The sequence below is a fragment of the Coloeus monedula genome (assembly GCF_965178545.1).
Source record: "Coloeus monedula genome assembly, chromosome: 2".
NCBI classification, from domain to species: domain Eukaryota; kingdom Metazoa; phylum Chordata; class Aves; order Passeriformes; family Corvidae; genus Coloeus; species Coloeus monedula.
The window spans coordinates 50,856,673-50,878,252 of NC_138782.1; the positions used below are offsets into that span (position 1 = coordinate 50,856,673).

Genomic DNA, 21,580 nt, shown 5'->3' on the forward strand with positions numbered 1-21,580 from the left:
TTCAAGTCATTAATTTCATTGGCGCCATCAGTTACGGTAGACATGTAGGACCAATACCTTTCAGATAAACTATTGGAATTATGAGGGAGAGGTTTTTCATGGAATTTGAGAAAGCAGTTTTTGATTTGATATGATTTGTTGAATTCTATGTTTAGTATATCTGATCAACTATGCAATGGCTAAGGAGATCAACGGACCTCCACCAGGATCTGTGCAGTGTTTGTGTAAGAAGCAGCTGTATTTGGTTCAGGTGATCTCCTCCCATTTTCTGTTTCAAGCAAAGTGCCATCACATTGTCAGGAGAGGATGTGTCACAGAGGAATAGCTCCTTAGCATGTAAATGTTGGCTGGACTTTATCATAGAGACTGATGCTGAAAGGGCAAAGTGATCCACAGACCATATTTGTTGTCAGGGCTGGTAAATGGTCAGTTTGGTCCTCAGCAAAAAGAATTAACTTTTTTATTCTTTGTTTCACAATTATGTTTTCCTTCTAGTATTCTTTTCTAGTCCTTAATGAACTACAGGAGATTAAGGGATTAAAAGCCCCAAAATAATAGCAACAAAAACCTACCACACACAATCCTAAAATAAAAAATACAGCTTATAAAATCTATTGAATGAGATTAGGATCAGTTATGCTGCAGGCTGATGGAAATATGCTAGGTTATGAATAGGGTTCTTCATGGGGTTTTTTTACCATTTTGGTGTGTGGGATAGAGTGTTCCTTTAGTGTTCCCTCCCAACACTTTAGTTAGAGAAATAATGTTACACCTTGCTGTTGGGAGCTTTGTGTAATGAACTTCCAACATTTTATAAAACGCTTAGATGAATGACAGTTGTAGAGCATAGTTTTAGCAGAATTTATTTCCTTGGAATCTTAAAAGCACGGCATAAAAACAACATGTGAATCAATTAATTTTTGTTTAGTTTTAAAATTGCATAGCTTTACATTCAAGTTGCTTTATTTTTCAGGCTTATCAGTCATGACTACATGTGTGGTCTCTACAGGCAACATGTTCTCTACAGATATAATAGACTTAGGCACATTAAATCCATAGTAGATTTATCCAGATTTAAGAACATGCATGCATGAAGAACACAGGGCAGCACAGGAGGTATTTGTAGGGCTGAGCTGCGGAGCACCGGGGAGCTAAAGGTTCCCCAGTGGTCCAGGTGATTTCCCGCACTCAGGTGTCACCCATCTAATCCCTGACTCCTACACATAGTTCAGAATTCAACCATCTCTATTTGTCCAGTGGTGAATTGCTACAGAACTAGTTGACCTCATCATTCTCTGACTGCAAAAAAAAAAAAATCTAGTGGATATATGCTGCCAGTTCTTTTAAAGTAAAAGCAAAAAAGCTGTTATGTATATCCCACATTCACTCAGATCTTGGCTTACCTATAATGTCCAATATCACCCAAGCATATAGAAAGTATACAGATCATTGTTTTCTTTCTGGGTAGTAAAAAAAGGAGAAAATACGGTGAATCATTTTGGTACCTTATATGTTTTATGCAATTTTGATGCAGTTTAGTAATTAATTTTTTAGAATCCATTCTATAAACTGGAGGTTAAACTTGTAGGGAAACAAACACTTCTTTACAGACAAGCATATTTGGAAATTGCTGCTTTCTGTTGAGTGCATTTTGAGTGAAAACATTAATGCTGTGCTTCATTTACTATGATCCAAACTTAGTATTGATTTTTCAAAAAAAAAAACCACTTGAAAAATAATCATTCTTCACTCTTTTATACTTTCTGAACTTATTTGCCTCTGTGAGTTATTAGAATTATCATTAGTAAGAACAGTAGGGCATTATTCCAGTTTTGCATGGATGGAAGTGAACTGTATGAAAAATGACAGGTCAATAAAAATTTGTAGAAAAGTCTTATTAGTACAGATATAAAGAAACTCTGACATTTGGGTATATTTAGAAAAGGTTAGGGTGAAGATCTTATGGCAAACAGAAGAATAAAATGATGAAAAATAGATCTGTTTGTTATTTAAAAGGCTACATCAAAATCTATTAAGAGCATGATAGTGCATGGCAGCCTGGAAGTGAAGAACATGAGTGGTCTAGCAGAAACCTCATAAGGACAGATAAGTCACTCCAAAAAGCTTTTGAGCACCTGGAACAGGCTGCACCCAGAACCAGTGGGAGTGTCCCATGCAACTCCCTTGAAAGTTAAATTTCAGGCTTTATTGGTTAGCAGGAGGCACATACACAGAGAGAACTTGCAAAGCCCCATTAAAAAAGTGCAGATTTATTAATCCAGTTGATGGTGACCTTCTGCAACGCTGAATGATCTGAATTTCACCTCTAGGTTTACTTGCACTGTGTCCACTACTGAAGATGAGCAAAGGCAGCAGACTCAGGATCCTGTCTAGTGGCTGTTCTGATTAGGTGCGATAGCATCACTCAAGACCTGGGAAAGTATCAGTATTCCACTTGGGTTTCTCAAATCAAACTTCACTTAGACATGCAAACTAAGGTTTGATATTTACCTGGCTTTAAGGAAAAGGTCAAATTAAATAGGTATTAGCTGTCTCCTATTAGCTTTAAAGACTTTTCTTCCAAAGGCATGAATATGTCTTTCAGAATAATTCACTTGGGGCTTGGACATTGCGATTAGGTAAATGGATTTTATACCCGTTTATAAAAATAAGGAATTAAAGTGATTTACAGAATGGCACACCAGTGACTCCTTTTAAGAAGGAAGCCAAGTGTAGCCTACTTACTTCTCTAACCATGCAATATTGCATGCACAAGGACTCTGTGCTTCAGTGTCTACAGGGGAAGATGTTTGAATGGGTATTTTCACTGGAAAGTGTTGCTTTATGAACTGGCTTTTACAACATCAGAGAAACCAAAATGTTGGTTATTCGGAAAATTCTTTACGTTAGAAGAAAAAAAAAAACTTCCTAGAGAAAGAAAAACTTAATTCCCATCCACTTTTAATATACACCTGTTAGAGAATTAAGTTGTCTGAATTTGCTTGCATTTCACTCCTATCAATTTAAGTATACATTGTAGTGAAATTATTTAATGGAGCAGTCTGTCTTGAAGAAACCTTCTAATAGAGAAATTATTTTTTTAACTTCCTGGTTTTGCAAAAAGACATTCCTATTTAATACTGATGTAGTTTTTGAAAAAAAAGTTATGAGTTATGTTATATTGATATGTGTCAGACTTTGGAAAGAAAAAGTACTTGATTCAGCCAGCAAAATGAATCAGAAATAAATATACCTATATATATATATATATAGAGTAAAGTGAAAGCCCCATGAATTCCTTCCTGAGTAACTACTAAAGGAGGCATCCCAAACTCCTGCCCAGTGTCCCTGTATACCAGTTATCCCCAAACATTTTGTTAGAAAAGCTGTTTTTCTCTTCACTTACTTGTTTGAATTATGACTGGTGCTCCCTGCCTTTGACTAGGCCAGAGGAAGGCATTGTAAGTGTAATCATCTGAGATTTGGTTACTCAGGTACACAGCTTCCAGATTTGATCTCTTGTTCTTCTGATTGGCTTGGTGTCTGGACAGAAGTTTCAATGAATAAATGAAGAAACCTAGCAAAAACTGGCAGTCTCAAGTGAACTCTGACCTGTTGTGTTGTGGGGGCTGTTAGTGGGATGTTACATTGTGGTATTTCCTGCACAGGATCCCAACCTGGCAGTGCACCTGGAAAAACTGCAGCCAGTGGAAAGCACAGTGAAGTTAGCACTTGGGAACCAGGCATTCAGATCACACAACTGAGACCCTGCTGCACTGGCTTCTCATACCTGGGGTTTTTCTGGCACACACAGAGAGCAAAATCCCAGCCTTTCATATCCTGGGGTTAATGAGGGCTTGCAAATGTGGTAATAGCTCTAGATATTTTGTGTGCTGTCTCTGACCATGAGCTCCCTGTAAGCCACATCTCCATCATTCCCTAAAACTCTCCTGTACTAGAGACTGTAATATGGCTGGAGTGTAAATGTCTTCCATTTTCCTCTTCTGATACAAGTATTTCTATTTCTTCTTCCATTATATGTTAGGGCCCCCCATTTCCAGCTGACCTTTCCATTGCCCATGCCAGCAAATCTGCACGTGTATTCATGGCTCCAGTTCCCCTTCCTCTAGCGGCCAAATTTTTTATTCCAAATTTAGTAATAGTAAGGCTTGGTTTATACTTGTTTCCTTTCTTTCTCTTTCCTCCTTTCTTTCTTAACTTACAAACTAAGAGAAATGAGAAGCTTTGCAAATGTGCTAAATTACTCAAATAGAAAAAAAGTTTAAATCGTGAACAGAGTGTGTTAAAATAAATTCAGTGTGAAATCTTGCAGTACTGGAATTAGGGGCAGTATTTCCAATTACACTGATATTTATTATTTCCCAATGCTCAGATTTTTACAAGTAAAGCACGCATTTTTATTTCAACCTCTCAGAAAAGATTTTCCTCATTTTTGTGAAAGAAAAATCAAGTACTGATAAGTAGAGAGACTCTAGTGAAACATTGATTCATCTAGGTCCTATCATTTGAAAATTATTTTTAATAGCAAAAAATAGGTGGTATATTATCCCTTTTTGAATAAGGTCACAGGAGTGCAGCAGTAGAAACTCATTTCTGCTGACACTTTGCATCTCAGAAATTGTTCCTCTGGTTCACTAAGGAATCTTTTTGGTTTTTTATTTATTTGCCCTTGTCTGACACATTTTACCTCTACCTTGGCAGGAAAAGTCATTTCCTCCTGTGAGTAAATGACTGATAGAGGACAGATGAAAGGGCAGAAATGTGCAAGAGCCATCAAAACCTTCATTTTTGATTTTTTAATATGCTGCAGCTGTTGGCGTGGAGTGTTTCTCTTTCAGTTGAAAGCACAGCCAGCATGGGAATATTGATAGGTTTACATGAATCCTAAAGAGTCACAGCTTATTTGTATTCACTAATAATGTAGCACTTGGAGGGTACTGCCTGCATGGGTGCATTTTCAACTGGAAAAATTGTGAAGCAGCAGTAAGGATTAGTGAAAGGGATTGATGGGGACACAGAGACATTTGGAAATACAATCTCAGATCAAGACAGTCTACAGTGAGATTTAAGTACTAGTCTCTATTTCAAAAGCTAAGGTAAACATTAATACATATCCCAGTGACTGTGATTCAATATGGCCCCCCATGGATACATTTTGCCTTTTGAAAGCCTTACCAGTTTTCTGGCAGCAATTAAGGTTCTGAAGTGTCAGTAGTTAAGTTAGTGTTACTTCCTTCAAAATCTTTGAATTCCTGTATAAATTTATAATTTATCAGTAACTTCATCAGAAATGCAGATAATCGTAATCTCTGAAATAAGGCCACATTTGCTGAGGTAAGATTTTTGAATTTTTGAAAAAGCTAGAGACACTGGATGCTAAATGCCTGTTCAAAGTTAATCAGTACTTTTCAGTAATGGATAAGTACACCAATGCTTTAATTTTCATTGAGTATTTAGTTAGAAAATTTACATTTGGCATTCAATATTGAGAATGGCAGGGAAATCCTGCACCATTTTGTTGATAAATCCACAATACAGCAAAAAATATGGAAAATCCTGCTGTGTGCTGTATTGATGATGCACATAAATATAGCAGCTTAGGCACATTCCTGCTAAGTGTTAAGCACAGCACTGCTCAGTGTTGCCTGGCTAGTGCTACCAGTACTACATTGCACGTGTTTGACCTCCTGGAGACCAAGGTTTTTCAAATGTTAACACAACATTAACATATTCACTTTCCTAATAGCATTGCTATATCCTCTGCCTTTAGTTCTCACTAAAATATGACTATTACTTTGAAGAAAAAAAGATAAGCCATTTGGGACGTGGAGTCCAGTCTTTTATGGTATTTCAGCATGAAGCCACTTGAGGAGCCACCTTGTTTCCTTCCACATGCCCTCTGCCCCCTGTATTTCAGGTCACACAGATAAATCCAGTGTATTTTCCTTGTGCCCATGGGTTTATTGAAATACCGTAAACTCCTCCTCTTTTAGCAACCACTGCCTCCCTGGTAGCAAGGAGTTGTTGAGGCTCCCAGCTACAGCCATTGACTAATAAAAGGTTAGGCCTGGAAATGTATTTTTTTTTCTTTTTCTCATCTGTCGTTTTTAATGTCTAAATACTTTACTGAGATTGAGTTCTCCCTGCCTTCTTTCTCTCATAAAATGACACTGAATCAGAGAGGTCCCATGCAATGACTACTTCAGGAGCAAGCATGGTGGATTTACTTCATCTGAAGCAGCTGGAGTGGCAGAAAGCAGGACTTGACTCAGAAGCTCACGTGTTTATCTGCCATCACCTGGCTTTGGCTCACAGCTTCACTGGCTTTGCCGTAATGCCTGGTCTCTTTGGAAACCTGTTTCTCTTTTTAGCTCTGTTCTTCGTGCTGCTGTACCAAGCATCTGTGATCAGATCTCAGTCTCAGCTGAAATGGTATAAAAGTGATGTAAGTGGGTGAGGGATTTTATGTATTTATTTAACACAAAGTGTGGGTTTCCTGAAAGCCTGGGAGGCAGTGTGGCATCTTCCTTCTCTTCACTAAGATCATCACTGGCACTTTTGTTGTCAGACATATGAGAAATAAGACATTGATTTGTTTATAAGATATGCCAAAACAACTCTGTGCACTTGTCTTGTTCTGATATAAAATTCTGATGTTAACAGAACCCTTGTTCTTCTCTTCCTACTCTTTGAATCTATATTTCTGCCATTAAAAGCAAAAATTTAGGTTCTTAGGAAAGAGGCATTTTTCCAGACATTCTCAAGCAATTCTTTCTCTTGAGTGATTCATTGCTGAAGACGCTTTCTTCTGTAGAAGAGGGTTACAAGCCCCAGCAGTTCTTGACCTGTTCAGTCCTTTATACATGGACGCCTCTCCTGACTACGTGTGGTTGTAACAGCCTTTCTTTTAGAGTAAGCCTTGAGAGCACTGTAGGAAGAGAGAGAACTGATGACAGAGAATTGCTGCTCCAACTAATGGAAATGTCTTTTTCCTTCAAGTGATTTTGTTGCTACTTTCAGTTACAAGAATTGTTATCCCAAAACGGAGGATTGCCTGCATGCCTTCTCTGCTTTGCCTGCTGACTTCAGGTTCCCATAAGCAGTTGCAACATTGCATCATCATGCATCTTTTTACTGTATTTTATAATTTGTTTCCCTTTTATCACTATCTAGATTGGTTTTGTATGCACAGTTTATGCTGACCATTGCACTCTTCCCTAGTAATCCTGCCCTGGATGCAAACCCCAGCCACACCTCATTCTCTCCAAAGGACATACCCTAGCCCACAGGACAGTTTTTTAAGAACACAGTGACACTGCAGTACATGATTCTTGTGAATACAGGGAACCAGGTCATAAGTCCTGCAAACTGGGAATACTGAGTTTGAAATACCTCTGAGAGCTCTTGCTCAGGTCATGCAGGAGAATGACAGACAGAGTCTGCAGTGGCCTTTCTACAGTAAACCTTTAATCCTCCAAGAAATGGGGTGGGAAGGTACCAATAGCAGCAACTGAGGTTGAAATTTGTCCTCTTCACTGATGTCCGCCAGTAGAATTCCAAAATCATTTAATCTTCTCTGGAGTCTGTCCATGGCTTGCTGCAGACACTTACCTTATTAAGACTACTCAGACCTAGGAGCTTTTACCCACATGTATCCTTGCTTGACTGCCAAGAAAGATTAGAAGAACAACAAACAAAATACCCTCCTGAGTGGCAACGAAATAGAGAATTATTTTCTGATTCTAAAAAATAATTGGTCAGATAGACCCACAGCAACCTAGAAGTACAGCTCACTGGCAAACCAAAGCATAAAAGTGGGGCAGCTGGAAGATACAGATGAATGGAAGGAAATAATGAAGCATTATTGCTTCTTTTTTGGGGCAATGGGACTTCATGAAAAGATGTGCAGCATGTGTCCCTGCTCTTAGTTCAAGCATTAAAATGCTCCTGACCTTTAAGAGCAGGAGTTATTTTTTTCTAGGTACAGATTCTCTTTTCTTCTACCTTTCCACTTCCTTTCTGGAAATAACATATTATACTTGCCATTTGAGCAACCCTATCAAAGCTAGGAGAAATATTTTCCTTCTAATGTATGTAGGACTCCTGATTTTAAGTCTCTTGGTGATTATCCTAAATTGTAATGGGTTTGCAAAATGCAGGCTTTTATAGGCTTGAAAGAGAAAATGCAAACAATCATAGGCCCTCTTTACTTTCTTATTTTAGAAGCAAAATCCTGTTAATTAGATATCAACCTTTACAGCTAAGGTAATTGTATCTCCATGTCTTTTACCATGTACAGAATGCATGAATCCTCAGAAACAGCAACAAGGAAGGACTGCAGAGTACCATGACTGTGTAAGCTAGATAGTGAATAGAAAAGTTGTAGTGTAATAGATGAAAATATAGTTGCTGAGTTTAAAAAAGGTCTTTTCTGTTGATAGAATGATTTTGAAATTTTAGAATCATGTAGACAAAACCCTACAAAGATACAGTTCAAGATCCTTCATTTTACAAAGCTGCATATATGAAAGTTGAGGAATGCCTCTGATTTACTAAATTCAGCTTTGCACTGCCCTTTCAAGGTAAGGTGATATTATTTTAAAGATCTGCATACATCACTCCTCCTGTAGTGTACGGAGATCCTGTGACAGAATTAGGAATACACTTGACTTCCACATTTAACTTTCTTAACCCTGAGTCCTTCGTTTTCCCTCCTCACCCCTGTGCCTCCTTTACTACAAACCTCTTACAACCATCAGACAAGAGGGTCTTAAAGAAATCGATACTCTGCTGTATAACTGCAGTGAATTGCTGGAGCAGATCCATTTTGCACACAGAATAAAATCACTGCCTTGTGAATGTGTATTCTCTATACTAGGGCTGATTTTTTAAAACTGTAGTTCCCAATTACAGGAATATATTTCAGGTGGGCAGAAAAGGAGATAGTCAAGCAAACCTTAAATCTTAGTAGGAAGAAGACCCTGTAATGAGGGCTACCAAGAGGCATTTATGTAGAGTAACTAAAACCAAATTTTTCCTTAGTGCCTCCTCCCTTCTCTGTCAAGTCTATTTTCATTGGAGATGTCTCCATTTAGTGACATGCCCACTTGGGCATGTCTTTGCTCTGTAACTCAAAACCAAGAGAAACCCACAAACCCTGCAAACAAAGCCTGAGAAAGAAGCATAGCTTTGGAGCATTATTCGATTACCTCTCTGCATCTCACTGAAGAACAATTGCTTGCATGCATTTAAAATCCACAGTGCCTGCCACCACCGATTTCCCAGAGACTTTACAAATTCCCGGCAGCGTGCATAAAGGGATTGAAGTTTGGAATGGGCCATTTTGATTAATCTACAGAATTCCACTAGGATTTGCAGATGTTCTATTCCAGGAAAACAAACAAACAAAAAAAACCACAACAAAAAAAAAAGAATTTAACTTAAACTGCAGCAGAGAACACAGTTTTCTGCAATTTGGCTGCTAGTTTGATTTAGATCGGTACCTGAATAACATGCATTTACTTTAGCTGCTGTCCCTATCAAGGAATAGGGCCAAATATACATAAAATATGTATAATATAATTTATACAAACCAAATATATCACCTGGCTCTGGCTAAATTACAATTTAGTTTGTAATTTTTATGTGTGAGGCAAAGTCTTTATAAGAGACTGTTCAAGATTTTGTTGAAGTCCAGACTTTTGCTTCTGAATAACTATTGTGCCACCTAGTGAGTGTTAAACAGCACTTTTAAACAGATGGAAAGATTGACTTTAAACATACTGGTGAATAAAGAAGCAAAGTATTTATTAAAATATTTTGAGAGACATGTTGAAACAAAAATTATTTTCTCTCTTTTCCTGATTATCTACTAAGGTGTTCCACTGAGGTAAAAAATACTCCACAGCATAGCATTTTGTTTGCAATTGTATTAAAGAAATACAATACATAAAAAGGATGCACACAGAGCTCTTTACCTCCCCAGCAATACAACCATTTCAATAAATTACTAGCACAATTCATAATCTTATCAATATGAAGGGATATCCCCAGATCTCAGATGATAGGAGTTTTCATTCTGTAAAACCATTAAATAAATAAATAAACTGAAAATGTTCTTTTCTGACCAACTATGACAACTTTCACTTGGCACCAAGAAAAAATGTTTTAGCATGTTGTTATGATTGCATGTGTTAAGGCAATATTTGGACAAAATAATAAGCAGTGTTTTATGTTAAAATCATTACATTCTGACAAAGTTTCTCATAAAATTTCCTTTTCCATATAAATAGTTTGTGTGCAAAAAGCTATGTAGATTTCATTAGCCTGCAGTTATTTCTTAATGATTTTTCTCCTCTAGCTGAAACCTCTCAACAGGGTTGTGGGGTTTTTTTTCTTTCACTTTTTAAGTAAACCATCTGTCCAGTGTGGGAGGATTGGGTTTGCCACAGTAGATAGCAGTAATATTTCAGTCACCAAAGCCAATAACAATAAATTTCCCTTAATAGAGCATTTTCTAGAATTCTTCCCTTTATTGCATCTTATATTAAATTGGCACACTGTCCTTCATCAACAAAAAAAAAAAAGCTAAAGTAGGTAATCTGCTCTTTTAGTACCTGCATGCAGGGCCATAGTTACAGTAGAAAACCTAGTGGTCAGCCATAGCTCAGTTTAGAAACATTTACATTCTCTGATACTGCAGGGAATTTTAAATTCATGTTGTTTAACACATTTAAATGATGCATATTAGAGATCTTTCATGTAACAGGACCTGACACCAGGTCAAAATGACATCAGGAGCAGAGACTTGGATAGCTCTATGACAGACCTTGATGTAAACTTGAATATTTTTATAATTTTTGCCTCAATGAGCAATGGAATGGAGCTCATCTTCTTTCAGCACTTTTTGTTACAAAATATCTGAGATTCAGTTCTGAGCTGAGAGAAAATGAAATTAGTTTCCGTAGGTAAAAACCATACTGTTTTGAAAAGCAAAAAGCTGTGGTCTGAGGGGGCTTTTTTACACTTTGTTGTTTTTGTTTGGGCTATTTATTTTCCCTCCATGAAAAGTATTTCCAGAAAAAAAAAATTTCAATTTTTTCATTTCAAGGCTTGACAGACAGTTTGTCATTTCATTTTCTTCTTGCAGACAAATGAAATTGAAAAGATTGTGTCAGGTGTCAGGTGAGCTTCTTTAGAGCTCAGTTTCCAGGCTCTTTGAATTCTTTGATACTTGAAAAGTGTTTGTACTCTGTTCCAGTTTCCTCTAGAGGTATATTGTGTAGTGAGCAAACAGAAAAAGCAAAAGTTTATATTTGTTAAAAGCATAATCAATTTATTACTTCATTTTAAAGTAGTTCCTTTAAGATAGTAAAGAGGTCTGCTTATGAGGTTTTTTGTTCCCTGTAAAGGTTCTTCATGGCCAATATTCACCTTAAATATGGAATTTAAATGCATGCAAGTATTACTAAAAGTAGGGCAAGATGAGAAATATAGTAACATTTGTTCGCTTTATCTAGCATTGACAACAAGCTCTTCTCGATATCAAAATTCTCAAACATTATCATTTTTATAGAGGAGGATGCCATTTCAGTAAGAGGAGAAATCACTTACAAAGCTTGGGTTTTTTTTCTCTTTACACACTATTTTTCCATGTTGATTCAAGGTATTCTAGCATTTAACAACAGCTGGGAGAATGATATAATTAAGCCTAAGAGTTCCCATTACTTTATTTCACGTAGTCAATGTTTTAATGTGACTGTGAATATCTCATTGGGAGGATTATCTGGGGAGTCAATGGACAGCATTTCATAAAGAGAGAGCTGAAAATCTAGATCATGGCTCTGATCCAACATTATACTAATTAAGAAAATATTAATAAATCCCAGGTTTAAAAGTGCATATACAATAAAATATTGAAATGAAGTCTCTAAGATGGACAGATTTTATTCAAAGGAAAAAATATGCACTAGTCACAAATAGAGGAGATAATTGAATGGCATGTATTCTTCTTTAATTTAAATCTAATACCACATTTATATTTAGTGTAGTAATAAACCCTTTTTCCAAGCTTCCCTGTCCCCAGATACCTGCAAAGTCAGTTTGCAGTGGTTTGCTCAAAGTGAGTAAAACGCTCAGTATTTGCAATTCTTACTAACTTCAGGCTGCATGTCTGTTTCCTCCAATATCAATTTGAAAGATAGGGTGTAATTCTAATAAAGCTTGCTGGAACTGCCTGGAATTTAAATAATTTCCTCTCTTTATAGAATTGCACCTCATAGATTTAACTGAGCTCATAGTCAATATTTACTGTAATCTTAATTAGGCAAGACTTGATTTGCTCTGGTTTTCAAGCATTTGAAGAGTGTAGACATGTCCAAGCTCAGGCTTTTGAAGATTTCACTTAGTTCTGTATTAATTGTTTAGACAATAATCACTTGTCCAGGAAAGAAAAGTACCCTTCCTTCAGCAAGTCTGCTGCTTCTGTGAGAAACCTGCACTGCCCTGAAGCCATATCACAACTGAGATTAGCAGCTCATTTCTGAAACTTCTAGGAATCATTTTAGGGATTTCAAGATAGGATTATTTTGAAACTGAAAGTCGTGGTGTGAATGAGTATTGGGTCACTGAGTGAATAAATAATAAATAGTACAGAAACACTTATTCAGTAAATCTGTGAAAATCACTGGCCTTTAACTATGCAGACTAGGATGGTTATAGATGGTATATTTGTAAAAAAAAAATACGCAAGAGAATTAAACAGGTTTTGTAATAAATTCAATCTTTAATGCAAGTCTTAAGTGAAAGAGATCAGAAATGCATGTCTGGATTTTTGCACAGATGCAACGTCTGAGATTTTTCCTCTCTGGTCCTAATGGTAACACAGTATTTATTCTTATTTTCGAGGCCATGTAAATAAGCAGATGTTTCCACTGAAACCACTGGCCATGAAAATTCATTACTATTCAAAGTTACATTTCTATCATAATGCAAAAACCCCCAGTGAAGGGTTCATACTACAAGAGGTAAGGTGCTTGGAAGAGCAAATTCTGTAAATGCAAACAGAGCTTAAGCAATCAGGTGCCCAGAGAATGTTGCAGGTATGGCTGGGCTATATGAACATTAAGTCTCTCAGTCCTAGTGAAGGAGATGGGAGATATTTGGCAAAAGCTATCTGGCAAATTAAGGCATAGAAGGGGCTATTGCTATGGCCCAGCTTTAGACAGTGTATTTCCTGGCTGTGCCAGGTACACAGTCTTGAGTACTCCCAGTCTGGCATCCTTAGGTGTCCCAGCAGGAACAACTGAGGTAGCATCCCCTTGCCTCTGCCCCCCAGGAGGGATGCTCCCATCTTCTGACTGCAGGGCTGCAAGGGAGATGGATCAGGTGCGTCATTAGTGCTGTGCATTAGGTTCTCTATACACTCTTCAAAGCAATGAAAACGATCCATATGATTAGGGAAATGAGTTCCTGATTTGCTCGTGCTAGACCTCACACTAGCAGCAGAAAAAGAGTAAGCAAATAATGAGCAAATCTTATTCATTAATCACAAAAGTTATTTTAAAGCACTAGCATTTAATTTAGGTGATTTTAGTAAACAAAACATATTCGTGGATGAAGAATGGAAGAGCTTGGGTTGAAGTGTTACTGGGATATGTTTGACTGAACTTTATCTGTATCAAGTGGACAGCTAATTACAGTCTTCCCTTATAACAATATTTGGAATAATGTGACAAAATTATGTGTATATGTAGCTGCAGATATATGTGTATACACATAAGGGTATCTATACATATGTTTTCATCTGCAGCTATATATACATATACTTGTCACATTATATGTGACATACATTTGTATGTGGATATGTCTATGTGTACATGTATATGACAGTCATTTGTTTTATCTACTGTGAATGTGCAAGACAGTGGTCAGGATTTTTGCTAGTGTGCTTGATTTCTGTGGTTCTGTATTATTCTGCAAAGAAGCAAAACTCTATTTAGTGTAATAGATTCAATATCAATTGAAGTTAGAATGGTAAATCTGAGGTTGTGTTCACTGATGATTACACTGTGCTTCCTGTTGTCACATAAAACATTCATATGGAATCCTGTACTTTCTGCTACACTAACTTCTACTGGTATGAGCTACTATAAATGTAAAACTGTGAATGCTTTCATCTTCATTTTTTCCATTACAAGTTGTCTTGGTTTTGAAAGACAGGTGTCTGCTAAGGAAGGCAGAAGCCTCCCTTGAAGTGGCAGATGTAATCCCTTTCCCTCCGAGTTATTATAATTTTGAAATCAAGGGCCTTTAGGCAAAGATGTGGGAAAATAGGAATAACAGTTCTTTACTATTATGTATATAACCAGTCAAACAAACAACAATAACTATGGCAGTAGTTAACAACAGTAACAGCAAACAATCCCAAACCCAGTCCCAGCCTTCTCGGCTGTCGGGCCCTTTCCCCTCGGGTGCAGTTCCGCTCGCAGCCGGCAGGGGCGCTGGCGGCTCCCGGTGAGCAGGGCAGGTGCGATGGTTCCCCCGCGGCTGCAGGGGGCGCTCCGGAGCGAGCTCGGGGAGCACGCGGCACCGGTGCCCTGGGATCCCGGGAAGGGATGGAACAAAGGCTTCACAAACCCCTGGGCAGCCGATCCCGGTGTCCGGCCGGACCCTCGGGAACAGCAGGCTGGAATGGCAGGCTGGAATGGCAGGCTGGAGCAGCAGGGACGAGCACAAATCCCAGAGGCCAGACGAGATGTATCCAAATGGGGAACCCCACGGATGCCCAGGCAGGCAGGGCGAGCAGGGCTACAGCGTAGCGAAGGCTCGAAGCAGCAGCAGCGGGGCAGGACGGCCACAGCCCGGCCTCCAGCAGGGCAGGGAAAGCGGCTTTTGGGATCCTGGCGTTGTTTCCAGCAGAAAGAAATATGGCCAAAAAAAAAAAGAACCAGCAGCTCCTTTCTCTGCAGCTTCTCTCTCTGGACGCTGAGAGGGAACTGAACCCACACCCAGGTGAAACAAAGGAGTACCCAAGCCCACCCCACCCCCAATGAGCAGCTCTTTTGTCTTTCTTAAGTACCAGCCATTTGTCCCCTAGCAACATGCATATGGGAAAAAATTCCTTTAACAGGAAAAAAAAAACTAGGACTAAACTAAAACCCCAACACAAGTTTTTAAAATTCTTTTTTGTATTTTGAAAGAAAACAACAAAAACAACAAAAAAAAAACCCTCCATGTGCTGTGAAAAATTGTTATACATAATCTTGATAATAATCTTAAGAAGACTTTACAATTCAGATATATATTTTTATTTTACCAAATAATAGTTTTAGAACAAAGTATATGTGCTAGTTTAGGTAACTGTATTAAGCATTCTGAAGGCTTCCTTTCTCTATGTTATAAAAGACTTTTATAAATCACTGCATGGAGCTCTCTGCTGTTTAGGCTAATGTGTGTATAAGAGCAATGCAGAAGAAAATGGAAAAATAAGGTAAGCAATTTTCTTGGCTCTGTAAACAGATGCAATGTGAAATTCTTCAGCCGTAAAGGCTTGCTAGTTTTGAGCTCACGGATTGCCAAGCCCATAGAATGCCACCTCACTTCCCAGGAAGTGCTTCTTAGAGCCCTTTAAAGACAGCAAGAAAAATAGACTTCTTGAATAGGGAGGTTTAAGGAAAAGAGAAATTATGGTAAAATGTGGAGTAGTCACAAAAGTATTTAAATATGAAATAAGCAGAGAGAAATTCAATGCACTGAAAATGTGTGACAGAACTGTTACTACCGTCTATTCTTGCTTTCTATTTACAGCAGTGTGCAATAAATTAGACTAGTCATGAAATTCAGGGTTTTAAATCTGGGTTATACCTATTTATTGAAATAATTGACCATTTCTGAAGATGCTTTTTCCTACCCTTCCAGTTGGTCTTAGTGGGATATCTAATATGTCACTCCCTCTGGCTGGGCAGAGAGCAGAGGTGTGCTGGATGGATGTGTATGAAAGTCTGTATAGCCACTGCCTGTACTGGGCCTCTACTTTTCCTGAATAATCCTGGGAAGTGTGCATTGCGTCTGGTGGTCTCTGGCCTGTACCTTTCATAAGAACTTATTAAAAAGCAGAAACAAGAACAAAAATACTCAAATCCACAGGGAATACCATTACTATGATCTTAGGTAAGCAATTATATATCCTTAGACTAAAAGGAGTTTCCTTTGCTACTCCCTGGCTTGAAATTGTAATGGAGTATATCATACCAATGATTTGTAAATTCTTATCATGGTATGTAAACCTATAATAATTTCACAGTTTGGTTGGTTTGCCTCACTCAGACAGTGCTGCACTGTTTGTTTTACCCAAGTATGTGTGGCTGCTTTCCCACTTGGTCACACATCTTTCTGTCTGAGCTTGGCTTGCTGGGCAGGTGCTGGTGGCTGCACTGTGAATCCCGCTGTCATCTTGTCAAGCCCAGGACACTCTTTCCCTGTAGCACTTCTTATACAGAAAGCAGAAACTTCATGGCAGCTTTGGAAAATTATGGATAACATAGCTTGCCTTGGCTTCCTAAAGGCAAGAAAATCCTTTTGTGCTGATCTGGTATGTTACAGTGGTGGTGGTGGTAGTGATATTTTCTTTTTTCTTTTTTTTTTTCTTTTTTTTTTTTTTTTTTTTTTTTTTGCGCAGATGAACATATGATTAATACATTTTTTATTGAATTAAATTGTTCAATTACAGGAGCTTGTAGAAGAGGCAGAATAACAAAAGACTGTACTAATCATCTCACTAGTACTTCCATTTTATCAAATAGTCCAGTCAAAGTGAGTTTAGGGCTCCCTTTAATCCCTGCGGAGTTTAAAAAGCCGAGTTTCATATGTAGGATTGCATTGGACAGCAGGAGATATGGAGAGATGTGGGTTGTTCTCAGTTTCTCCTCTTCCTCAGTTACTGGACTGCTATGGACTGTTTGGGTTTTCATTGAAACAATGACTTAGAAAAGTTACTTTGAAGTCCAGATGTGAAAGAACTGACCTGAGAAAGAAAGGTTTGGTTCCAGCACTTCTTCAGTGTCTGAAAGACTGCAGCTGAATTATGATGTTCCCAGGACTCTTCATCATGAGTCTTTTGAAACATGGCATTTCTGAAAGGATTTATCAGTAAATTTACACTGAAACTCCATTTCAAAGTCTGCAATTAAACAGAATTCACAATTCTTTTATGCACTTAGTAATAGATAGTGTGGCATTTACATATTAATTTTGCAAGATTATTTGTATCACTTATGTGGTGTTTGTTTTGGACTTCCAAGGCTAACACTCAGCTTAGTTCATGGTTGTGTTACACAATGAAAATAGGAATTACTACCAAACTTACAGCTATTTTTATTTCTTAGTATTACTGTTATTTTTACCATCCCTTCTAAGTGATATTGTTTTTCATTCTATGCATTGTAGTGGACATTTGATCTCCTTTATCAATATATTCTTCCTGGTCTGTTCTTGTGTATTAGAAGACACCAGCTTGTCTTTTTTAATGAAAAAGCAGCATAATTATATCATTGCCTGATGTACCTGTCAGACTTCTCAACAATTACTTGACTATGTTGGCTGTTACCTTACGAAGGTCTTAGAAATTTATGGTTGCAGAGCGGATGCTTTCTGGCTTTCATTCTCTGCTCTCTGTCCCTAGTGTGAATGAAGGAAGATCTGCACCCTATAACATTAATAATTTCTGGCATATATTTAGCAAATATTATTTGAGATGTCTCTCATACTATTCTGGTTTTGACCTCATCCTGTCTGACAGCTCTGGAAAAAATGCCTGCTTCCTAAATAAAACATTGCAAGAAGGATAGTTTCCAGCAGTCCTGTCTTACCATTTTTCATTTTAGAAGTTGAGCTGCTCTGAGTTTTCAATCATTCTATGAGGAAAAGACTTAAAATTCAACTATGTGATTTACCAGAACAATATTTATTCATTATTATTGTGTTCGTATTCTATGTTATACAACGATGAATGCATTAAAAGTGGACTGAATTAGATCATAATATGGCATCTTCATTGTAACCCTGTGTTCCTATAAATCAAAAGAAACAATAATACTTAATTTACACTGGACATTAAAATAGGTGAGAGGGTTGTGTTAGTTATTGTGCATGAGTGAAGGAAAAGAATTGGTGATCTATTTATTGCATATGTCAAAGAAACTGCACCCTTGAAAGTCACAGTGTCTTATGGCTTGGTAACAAAACCAAGTACAGTTCAAGGGAAAGCAGAATTTAGAAATTAATTAGAAAAACAGAACCAAACCTTCCTCTTTTGCATAAGTTTTTTGTGTAAGACCAGTGTATTGTGATACTCATTATTATTTCATGCCATAATATATTGACTCTGGAAGGACTCACATTTAGAAAACAAACAAACATAGACAGCATATTTTGCTCAACATTTACAGTCAATAATAGACTTTTTCATCAGAATCTTTGCTTTTGATGAAATAATTAATTTATTACTATGGATCCAGTCAGCTGACTAGAGAAGCCAATGAAATAAGAGAAATGCAAATTCCTACTCTGAGCATGTTTTCATTTTATGTTAGTATTTGGGGAAAAGGATTAAAGCTTAGTTATTAATCCCTTTCATGCTTTTTCCCCTGTTTTCCTAAAGTGTTTAATGGTTGCTTTGACATACATCTGCCAAAGTTTTTTTTCCTGACTCTAGAGACCATACTTTCAAAGGAACTTTTACCATGTGTTGCCCCCAAAGAAATTTTGATGTCATTAGATGTGCAAAATCCTTAGTCCCAGTATAAAAATGTGCATGAAAAAAATGAATAGTGGCATGTGCATAAAGTGCTAATGAGAAGTTTTACTACTTGTATCAGATAGCTGAAAGGTAGATGAAAATGGGAAGAGCTTTGCAGCCCCACAGGTTAGAGTAGCTTGACATAATGAAATGATGCTGGCTTGTATCTCCATAGTTTAAGAAAAGGCAGAACAATATTTTTGTCTGTCATCAGCTATAGCTGGAGGTAGCAGAGGCTGGGGTTCTGTTTTGCTAGAGCCACGATAGCACTGGGGACCAGTATTGATTGGAATTTGGAAGATTTGTAGTTTCATATGATTGGAACTTAGTTTTTGAAGGCTTCAGGATAGTGGATCCAGCAGGGAGTGTTTTAATTCAGAGTTAGTCAGGGGGCATTTTAATACTACTGTGGGTTCAAATTCTCCTGGGATTTTGGTTCTTCTGTCATTGAATGTTTGTAAGGAAACACAATGTGATCAATACAAAGAGCTCAGATTAATCACAGTCTGGAAGCTGAGTACTGTCACATACATGTTTGACTTGAAATGTGTCACAAGCAGCTTGGCTTTTTAAAGACATCTTTCAGAGTGCTAAAGTGATCTTTCAGAGTGCTAAAGTGATTTTATATACAAGTATGAGGACTATTATTTATTTAACATCTTCACCTGTTGACTTGATTTTTGTTTGGTTTTTCTCTGCTGCAGACTATGTCAGACAGCCACAATGATCATGCAAAATAACAGTTCATCCTCGCCCCTGTTTCCAAATGTGAGCTCGTTCTGGAAGAGAGATTCACATGGACTGGGACTCCTTGATGAAGCAGCATCACTCATTGGCAGCTATGATTTCCCTCAGACCACAGAGAGTTTTCCCTTCTCCACTGTGGAATCAACAAACATGACCCTAAATGCCACAAGCAAAGACCCTCTGGGTGGACACACTGTCTGGCAAGTAGTTTTGATTGCTTTCCTCACTGGGATCCTTGCACTGGTGACCATCATAGGAAACATCTTAGTGATTGTTGCATTTAAGGTTAACAAACAACTGAAAACAGTCAACAACTACTTCTTGTTGAGCCTTGCTTGTGCAGATTTGATCATCGGTGTTCTTTCCATGAATCTTTATACCACATACATCATCATGGACCACTGGGCTTTGGGAAGCGTAGCCTGTGATCTTTGGCTCTCCATTGACTATGTCGCCAGTAATGCCTCTGTCATGAATCTCCTCGTTATAAGTTTTGACAGGTATTTTTCCATCACTAGGCCACTAACATACAGAGCCAAACGAACAACCAAAAGGGCTGGGGTGATGATTGGTTTAGCATGGATCGTCTCTTTTGTTCTTTGGGCCCCTGCCATCTTGTTTTGGCAGTATTTTGTTGGGGAGAGGACTGTGCCTCCTGATGAATGTTTCATCCAGTTTCTAACTGAACCCATCATCACTTTTGGCACTGCCATAGCTGCCTTTTATTTGCCAGTCACCATTATGAGTATTTTGTATTGGAGGATCTACAAGGAGACGGAGAAACGCACCAAAGAGTTAGCAGGGCTACAGGCTTCGGGCAGTGAAGCAGAGGCAGCACGCTTTGTACACCAGACCGGCAGCTCTCGGAGCTGCAGCAGCTATGAGTTGCAACGGCAGAGCATGAAACGCTCCACCCGAAAGAAATACAGACGCTGCCACTTCTGGCTCACAATGAAGAGCTGGGAACCCAACACAGATCAGGGGGACCAAGAGCATAGCAGCAGTGACAGCTGGAACAACAACGATGCTGCTGCCTCCCTTGAAAATTCAGCCTCCTCTGACGAAGAAGACATTGCTGCAGAGACCAGAGCCATCTATTCAATTGTGCTGAAGCTTCCTGGTCACAGTGCTATCCTCAATTCCACAAAACTACCCTCCTCAGAAGATTTGCATGAGTCAGGGGATGAACTGCAGAAATCCGACACAGAATCGAAGGAAAAGAAACCTAAAAAGTTGCACCCTCCCAAAAGTGTTCAGGATGGTGGAAATTTCCAAAAGAGCTTTACTAAGCTTCCAATTGAACCAGAGTCAGAAGAGACAACCACAGCTTCTGATGGCATCTCGTCGGTGACCAAGACGTCGACAGCCCTGCCCTTGTCCTTTAAGGAAGCAACCCTGGCAAAAAAGTTTGCCTTGAAGACCAGAAGTCAGATCACAAAACGAAAACGAATGTCACTTATCAAAGAAAAGAAAGCAGCACAGACACTCAGTGCCATTTTGTTTGCCTTCATCATTACCTGGACCCCATATAACATCATGGTTCTGGTGAACACCTTTTGCAGCTGTATCCCCAAAACTTTTTGGCACCTGGGGTATTGGCTTTGCTACATCAATAGCACAGTGAACCCCATGTGCTATGCACTGTGTAACAAAACATTCAGAAACACTTTCAAGATGCTGCTGCTGTGCCAGTGTGACAAACGAAAACGACGCAAACAGCAGTATCAGCAACGGCAGTCCGTCATTTTTCATAAGCGGATCCCTAGGGAGGCCTCATAGAATAGTATTTTTTAAACAAGTAAAAAAATAATGAAGCAGGGATGGGATGGGATGGGATGGGATGGGATGGGATGGGATGGGATGGGATGGGATGGGATAGGACAGAACAAGATGGCACGGGACAGGGCAGGATAGTAAGGGATGGGACAGAATGGGTTAGGGTGGGGGGGTGGTTCCAGGGTGCTGTGATTCTATCATTTAAACATCAAGATGTGAAAGCAGCTGCCAGGCTTATTT

The 21,580-nt window shown here is 38.4% G+C and overlaps 1 protein-coding gene across 1 annotated transcript in view; it reads left to right on the plus strand.

Annotated features, from left to right (window-relative positions):
* The window catches only part of CHRM3 (cholinergic receptor muscarinic 3), a gene marked incomplete at both ends in the record, with an annotated part of 129,984 nt that extends 108,641 nt beyond the window's left edge, over positions 1-21,343 (plus strand). Inside the window, 1 exon segment of the mRNA XM_082302347.1 lies at positions 19,522-21,343. Within this exon segment, the coding sequence (XP_082158473.1) occupies positions 19,522-21,343 (1,822 nt within the window).
* Between the last annotated feature and the right edge of the window lie 237 nt (positions 21,344-21,580).